Below are 8,741 nucleotides of genomic sequence, written 5' to 3' on the forward strand. Positions count from 1 at the left end.
AAAGTGCCTTGAAGAACATCCAGTAGTCAAAGGTTAATGAAATACAAATGGTGTAGAGGGAAATAGTCCTATAATTCCTATAATAACTACAACCTAAAACTTCTTACCTGGAAATATTGAAGACTCATGTTAAAAGGAACCACCAGCTTTCATATGTTCTCATGTTCTGATCAAGGAACTTTAACGTTAGCTTTCTTACATTGCACATATTGCACTTTTACTTTCTTCTCCAACACTTTGTTTTTGCATTATTTAAACCAAATTGAACATGTTTCATTATTTATTTGAGGCTAAATTTATTTTATTGATGTATTATATTAAGTTAAAATAAGTGTTCATTCAGTATTGTTGTAATTGTCATTATTACAAATACATTTTAATTTTTACATTTTTTGCATTTTAAAATCAGCCAATTAATCGGTATCGGCTTTTTTGGTCTTCCAATAATCGGTATCGGCGTTGAAAAATAATAATCGGTATCGGCGTTGAAAAATCATAATCGGTCGACCTCTAGTACATATCTACCTCAATTACCTCGTACCCATTGCCACCGACTAGGTACTGCTACCCCTTGTACAGTTGCAGTCAGAAGTTTACATACACTTAGGTTGGCGTCATTAATACTCATTTTTCAACCACTCCACAAATGTATTGTTTACAAACTATAGTTTGGCCAGTCGGTTAGGACATCTACTTTGTGCATGACAAGTCATTTTTCAAACAATTGTTTACAGACAGATTATTTCACTTAAATCACAATTCCACTGGGTCAGAAGTTTACATACACTAAGTTGACTGTGCCTTAAAACAGCTCGGAAAATTCCAGACAATGACGTCATGGCTTTAGAAACTTCTGATAGGCTAATTGACTTAATTTTTATTTATTTATTTTATTTCACCTTTATTTAACCAGGTAGGCAAGTTGAGAACAAGTTCTTATTTACAATTGCGACCTGGCCAAGATAAAGCAAAGCAGTTCGACAGATACAACATGACATTTCACATTCTTAAAATAAAGTGGTGATCCTAACTAACCTAAGACAAGTGATTTTTAAAAATGAGTTTAAATGTATTTGGTTAAGGTGTAAGTATACTTCCGACTTCAACTGTATATAGCCAAGTTTTTGTTACTCATTGTGTATCTATTTTATGTTTTACTTTATTATTTCTCTATTTTCTTTCTCTGCATTGTTGGAAAGGGCCTCTAACACGGAACCCAAACTGGCTGCGCACGTGCGCCATCGTGCATAAATGTATTTTGTCCCCCCACACCAAACGCGATCACGACACGCAGGTTAAAATATCAAAACAAACTCTGAACCAATTATATTAATTTGGGGACAGGTCGAAAAGCATTTAACATTTATGGCAATTAATCTAGCTTGCTTGCACTTGCTAGCTAATTTGTGCTATTTAGCTAGCCTGCTGTTGCTCGCTAACTTTTCTTCTCGACTTTTTATTGCGATTGGCAACTTTCATAAATTATGTGCATTGCCGCCACCGACCTTGTTCGTCTTTCAGTCACCCACATGGATATAACCAATGAGGAGATGGCACGTGGGTATCTGCTTCTATAAACCAATGAATGGATGGGAGAGGCAGGACTTCTACTTTACTTTAGACTTCTACTTTAGCCCTTGGCAACGCAGACACTCATTGGCGCGTGCGAGTAGTGTGGGTGCAATAATTGAATAATATAGATTTCTACATTTATTTTGCGACGCAAGCGGTGTAGTCAGCCTGTAAGTAAGCATTTCACTGTTAGTACACACCTGTTTACAAAGCATGTGACTAATAACATTTGATTTGAAGATGGAAGGAAGCATGTGGATGCTGAAATAATGGTCTACCACTACAGACACCTTCTGATCTCCACTTCAGACCAGCATTGATGTCTCTTTCCTTATCATCTCTTGATAAACTGTTCGTCATTTTTACCCACCTGAACCAGAGACTCACCTTTATTGGTCCAGTGCTAAAGCAGATCTTCCTGTTCTCCGGCGGTGCTTCCTCCTCGGCAGGCAGTCCCGGGACCTCAGAGCAGCTCGACTCTGGCTCATAAGGCTCATCTTCCTCCTCCTCATCCTCATCCAGCTGGCTGCCGCCGGAGTCCTCTCCGATGCCGCTGTACGCGCTGATGTCCACCAGGTCGCCCTCCGAGTAATCATCCTTACGAGACTCCTCCTCCAGGCCATCCTCTTCCTGTCCCTCACACTGGGGCCCCTCCCCAGGCTCCTCCCTGTGTCCCCTCTCTCCCTCCTGGCGCCCTGCCAGGTCGCTGGGGCCCCCAGGGGCCTCTCCATTTTCCAGTGAGGCATGGACCTCGGCCTGCACCAGCCGGCTCCCTGCCTCGGGTGCGGAGGAGTCCTCCTGGTCTCTGGGTATGGGTTCTCTGCTAGGCTCGCCTCCTGTACTTGAGCCCCTGGCTTCCTTCCCTCTCTCCCTCTCAGACTTGGCTTCGGTAGAAGCAGAAGAGGTCCTATCCCCTGTTTGTGTACATCCTGAGGAGCCGTTGTCGTTTCGGGGAGCTGCTCTGTTCCTGGGGCTTCTGGGGGAACCCTCCTGGTCCACGTGTTGGCTGCTCCCATCCCCCTGACTGCCTGGGGGCAACACTTGTACCTTCCTGGCACTGATTTTAGAGTTGAGGCATTCTGCTGTTTTTACCGGAGTGGGGCTGTCTTCTCGGGAGGGCAATGGGGACGTGGAGGAGGGCCGGTGCAGGTTGTTCCTCAGGTCCCCCTTCTCGAAGACGGCGCTAAGCTGGCTTACGGTGGGCGACACCGCCTCACCGGCTCCACCTACCGTATCCAGGCAGTCCAGAGACTCCGTGCTGCCGTTGAAGCGCACTACCACGTCCAGCCGGCTGTCCTGGACAGCGGACGAAACCGGACGCTCCTTCTTGAGCAGGATGCGATTGGTGGCCGACTGTTTCTCCTGTAGCTGGCGCTGCTCGAAGATCTTCCTCGTCTCCTGCAGCTTGGAGTACCCTGCTGATGCCCCTCGGGACCCACCAACTTTGCCGCCCTTGGGGTCAAAGCGGTTGACACGCTCGGAGACCGTGGCGCCCAACTTGAGCAGGGCGCTGTGGTTCACATCTTCGTTGAGGCTGCTGGCCCTGGGCAGGGACAGCCGCACCGCCTGGTCATTGGCCTTGGACGGGTCGTCCTCGTCGCCAGGTGACTGCATTTGCATGAACATGTTCTTGATGCGGTGGACATTAGAGCCGTACTGGCGGCGCCCTCTGCCGGTAGGCCGCGGCGGCTTGCCATCCTTGGCAGCGTCGTCCCCATTGGCGGCATTGTTCAGAGCGTCGTGGGCCTGCTTCAGAGCCTGGATGCCCGCCTCGTAGGCGTTCCTGTGGGGGGACGGGCTCCGGAGGGTGGAGCTGGCACTGCCCGCCGATGGGGGTTCAGTCTTCATCATGGTTAATCAAACTGAGCCACTGAGACTTGGAAGTAACAGCATAGCTCCTCTGTCTGTCTTCCTCCCCCTGGATGAGAAAAACAAACAAAAACACTAAATTTCACCTGAGGGAGTCTGCCTGCACATGGGGTAGACAGATAAAAATGCAAGGAACACATTGAGCGATAGTGGGGAAGAGAGAGTGGGTTAGTGAAAACCAAAGGGAGATAGCAATTCTGCACACGAGAGAGGAAAGGAAGGATGGATAGAGGCTTGAAAAGGAGGAAGTTAGATGCAAGATAGAGAAAAAATAAAAAGCTACACACGTGGGTGTGAGGGAAGTTTACTCTGATGTAAATAGGGAACAGTCTGGGGCACAGAAAATCCCCTATCTCACTTAAGGAGAATTGCAGTGAAGGATATGAGATATACATTACATGACTAGTCTAGGGTTTACAACAATAACACCAGATTGCAAATTGGAGTAGGCCTGGCAGAAATCCAACTTTTGCTGTGTCCCTTAGTCATTATGAGAGGAATACAAATCCAATGTCTTTAAGCTCACTCAAATACACTATTTAACCAACAGTATATGGACACCTGCTCGTCGAACATCTCATTCCAAAATCATAGGCATTAATATGGAGTTGGTCCCCCCTTTGCTGTTATAACAGCCTCCACTCTTCTGGGAAGGCTTTCCACTAGATGTTGGAACATTGCTGCGGGTACTTGCTTCCGTTCAGCCACAAGAGCATTAGTGAGGTTGGGTACTAATGTTGGGCGATTAGGCTTGTCTCGCAGTCGGCGTTCCAATTCATACCAAAGGTGTTAGATAGGATTGAGGTCAGGGCTCTGTGCAGGCCAGTCAAGTTCTTCCACAGTGATCTCAACAAAACATTTTAGTATGGACCTCTCTTTGTGTATGGGGGCAATTGTCATGCTGAAACTGGAAATGGCCTTCCCCAAAATGTTGCCATAAAGTTGGAAGCACAGAATAGTTTAGAATGTAATTGTATGCTGTAGCGTTAAGATGACCTTTCACTGGAACTAAGCCCGAACCATGAAAAATAGCCCCAGACCATTATTCCTCCTCCACCAAACTTTTCAGTTGGCACTATGCATTGGGGCAGGTAGTGTTCTCCTGGCATCCGCCAAACCCAGATTCATTCCTTGGACTGTCAAATGGTGAAACGTGATTCATCACTCCAGAGAATGCGTTTCCACTGCTCTAGAGTCCAATGGCAGCGAGCTTTACACCACTCCAGCCGACACTTGGAATTGCACATGGTGATCTGACGCTTGTGTGTGGCTGCTCGACCATGGAAACCCATTTCATTAAGCTCCTGACAAACAGTTATTGTGCTGACGTGGCAGTTCGGTACTCGGTAATGAGTGTTGCAATCAAGGACAGATGATTTTTACGCGCTATGCGCTTTAGATCTGTGAGCTTGTGTAGCCTACCACTTCACAGCTGAGCCGTTGTTGCTCCTAGACGTTTCCACTTCACAATAAAAGCACCTGCAGTTGACCGGCGCAGCTCTAGTAGGGCAGAAATTTGACTAACTGACGGTGCCAAGTTGAAAGTCACTGAGCTCTTCAGTAAGGCCATTTTACTGCCAATGTTTGTCTATGGAGATTGCATGGTTGTGTGCTCGATTGTATACACCTGTCAGCAATGGGTGTGGCGGAAATGGCCAAATCCACTAATTTGAAATGTTTCCACATACTTTTGTATATATACTGTAACTCAGACCATGTAATATAATAAATATGCCTAATTGTTGCTGCAAATCATGTAAAACATATCAAGCTGGAAATAACGGCCACAGTGCCTTAATTCTTCAATCAGCAGCACTGCATTGATCCAGCTTCCTGTTATTGTATATTAACACTTTTCTAATTTTATTTACAAAGAGAGCACAGTATCCTGCTACCACCACACATAGGCCTATGTTATGCAGACTGCTGTAGCCTACATGTCATGTATGATTTCAGTTGGATTGAAATATGCCTACTGTCTTTGATGAGAATCTATTCAACATTAGGCCTAATTGAAATCGGACAGAGAATCCGGATATCCGCATTTGATCGTTGCTATTTCCATGAATGGAAGAACCTATTGCAACAGCCTATATGAATTGATGGCACAAAAGGTCATCCTCTACAAACCACGAACACAATCTACCCGTAGTTCTTTAGGCATAGAGCATGCTATTTTGTCAGTGACTCATCTTCTCGGCGTATAGACCATTCCGTCATATTGACACAAAATAGCCATTTTCTCAGCTACAGTCACAACAACGGTACGATACATTGTACCAGGAAACGACAAGTTCCAAATAGGTACTCTGTCAAATGTAGCAAAGTTTGTCTGATGTGCAACGGAGCATCTAAAATGAACACATCATGCATGGACTGTCATGTTATGATAGGTTTTTGTTGTGAGGAATAGCCTACCTGGCAGACAGACAGTTGGGATTACGGAGCGCTTTAGTTTAGTCTGTTCGCTCTAAACGCGGGCACTACTCAACAAACTATGTCTACACAGGACATTTATTGTGGAATACACTTTCATTAAACATCCCCGACAATAGCCTATGAGCGTCCATCAAAACAACGTGTTGTCAAAAACATTAGGACCCTGCGGAAATGAAGGGCCTCGAACACCTCGCTTGCATGATGGCTGTATGTCGCTTCCTGCATCTTCTGCAGTCGGAATAACAGTTCTCTTTCTCTACAAAAGGAGCAAGATAAAAGCAACGAAAAAAAGGAAATGTCTTTACTAAGGTTTGGTTACCTTACCTTGCTCACCGTGTTTCACAGAGGTTGGTTCAAGTTACGATCGGTCTATTAGAGAATCCATTGTGTCCACGTTCTGTTTTCGCTTCTGATTCCCCTGCGATCGTAGCGATCTGATGATGCCTTCTCTCTCTCTCTCTCTCCCCCCTCCCCACTCCCCTCCATCCTCCCCACCAACAGCATATGGCATCACAGGCAAACTTAACCCTTGATGTAGAGCAAAACAAAATGGACTTTTAGATTCCCTCTATTTTATATTGTAAGAGACATGCCACTCGTAGGCCTATTGGCGACAACAATCGAACGGTTAGTCCTATGGATTATTTATTAGCCCACTGAACCGCCTGCTAGACCTGCGGGTTTATAGCCGATTCAACTAAATTCCACGATTTATTATTGAGTTGAGCGGCGACTCCTGTGGGCTGACTGGAACTCCGACGTTACTTGAAAGGACGTTTCTATAAAAAAAGAAATACTAATTTCAGTACACAAATAATGACAAATGACATTGTTATGTATAATTGAGTTTATAGCCCCTTTATAGCGCAAGACCATTAGGCATGCTGGTGACCGAAACGTCAAAAACTACACTTTCAAATAGGTCGATCTGAAATAAATTCAATCAAAGTATGGCCCAATGAAACGTTACACACATCATAAAAAGGTATCATTAAGAATAGTAAAACAAATACTGGTTGTTCGGCTGTTCCTTGGGTAATGCAACGAAAATGTGACTGTCGGCAGCGACCCCGTGAGGACATCTGTGATCACACAAGAAGAACAATGGTTTTATGGTCACTATTCAAAAGCAATCACCACATTTGACAAAAACACAATTAACTATTTTTGACGGGATAGTACGCTAGGCCTGTATTACTATTTGCGTGGTGTGTACAGTGCACAGCAGTGTAACAACAGCCAGTGGCACCTCCAAATGGCACCACTTTCATTTTGACACATCATCATAGGATTATCCACCCGCAATTATTTTTTTGTCAGATCGTTTATGCGATGGTGATACGTGTGACGAGTTTCTGTTCATTGGTTTGTAGTCAAATTTAAACAATCCTTTGAAGAATGTCCCACTTCCATGCAAGCACCATTTGCCACGGGCAGCTGCTTTTTTTAAATGCTGGGATAAATAGGATTTCTCTTGAGCCTAATACTTTATTCCTAGATTACAACAAAAATCTCTTTATCGTTTATGGGTTTAGGGGGTCTAAGAAGGCCTAATCTAGATGAGATCTTTTGTCGAGTTTATCGGATAGGCAACAGGCGTTAAAGTGCCTTTTCATTACATTAAACACATGTTGTCAAAAAGTGTGTCCATTACCCTTCATTGATGTATACTGAACAAAAATAGAAATGCAACAATTTCAACGATTTTAATCAGTCAATTTAAATAATTTCATTAGATCCTAATCTATGGATTTCTCATAACTGTGTAGGGGCGCAGTCACCCACTGGGGAGCCAGCCCCCAAAAAATCTGAATATTTTTTTTCCCCCACAAAAGGGCTTTATTACAGACATAAATTCTCCTAATTTACATCAGCTGTCAGTGTGGCTGGTCTCAGACAATCCCACGTGTGATCCCACAGGTGAAGAAGCCACATATTGAGGTCCTGGGCTGGCGTGGTTATACGGCATCTGCGGTTGTGAGTATGGTTGGACATACAGCCAAATTCTCTAAAATGACATTGGAGGCGGCTTTTGGTAGGCAAATTAACATTAAATTCTCTAGCAACAGCTCTGGTGGACATTCCTCCAGTCATCGTGCCAATTGCACGCTCCCCCAAAACTTGAGACATCTGTGGCATTGTTTTGTGTGAAAAAAACTGGCCAGGTAGAACCGTTTTTGGTTCCAGGTAGAACTCTTTTGGGTTCCATGTCGAATCCTATGGGGAAAGCCTTTAATGTTCTAGATAGTGTATTCTTTTCTCAGAATGTAGGCTACTTGCACATATGGACTTATTTAGAATTTATTTGCCTTTATTTAACTAGGCAAGTCAGTTAAGAACAAATTCTTATTTACAATGATGGCCTAACCCGGCCAAACCCTAACCCGGACTACGCTGGGCCAATTGTAAGCCGCCCTATGGGACTCCCAATCATGGCCGGTTGTGATACAGCCTGGACACAATCCAGGATCTGTAGTCACACCTCTGGCACTGAGATGCAGTGCCTTCGACCACAGCTCCACTCGGGAGCCCTAATGTATTTTAATTAAGGTCTCTTTTGAAAAATTGATTATTATCTCGATGAGACTAACCTGGTAAAAATGAATGAAAAATGAGGAATAAACCAAGCCATCTCTTAAAATGCTGGCCTATCCCACTGAGCATTATAATAACACGCAGGATTAAAGAGACACGTGTAATCTATGAGGGATGTCATTGTGTTATGTTTCATAAATTGATAGAGTCATCAGTTTGCACTTGGAGACACTTTGGAAAGTGTCATGTTATAGATATGTTTATGAGACGAAAATATAGGCATCTTTTCACTCACCCTCTATAGAAAGAATACCATAGGCTATACA

At 44.3% G+C, this 8,741-nt stretch overlaps 1 protein-coding gene across 2 annotated transcripts in view; it reads right to left on the bottom strand.

The window, feature by feature from the left end:
• ppp1r9ba (protein phosphatase 1, regulatory subunit 9Ba) overlaps window positions 1-6,359 on the bottom strand; it is a 68,149-nt gene extending 61,790 nt beyond the window's left edge. Inside the window, exons 1-2 of one of the 2 annotated variants that reach the window (XM_046330242.1) lie at window positions 6,205-6,359; window positions 1,960-3,490 (exon numbers count right to left, since the gene is read on the bottom strand). In XM_046330242.1, the coding sequence (XP_046186198.1) occupies window positions 1,960-3,423 (1,464 nt within the window). In that variant the 5' untranslated portion in view covers window positions 3,424-3,490; window positions 6,205-6,359. The remainder of the gene's footprint in view (window positions 1-1,959; window positions 3,491-6,204) is intronic. The other variant, XM_046330243.1, reaches the window with a different exon arrangement.
• Between the last annotated feature and the right edge of the window lie 2,382 nt (window positions 6,360-8,741).

The sequence above is a fragment of the Oncorhynchus gorbuscha genome, linkage group LG26 (assembly GCF_021184085.1).
Source record: "Oncorhynchus gorbuscha isolate QuinsamMale2020 ecotype Even-year linkage group LG26, OgorEven_v1.0, whole genome shotgun sequence".
Lineage (NCBI taxonomy): Eukaryota > Metazoa > Chordata > Actinopteri > Salmoniformes > Salmonidae > Oncorhynchus > Oncorhynchus gorbuscha.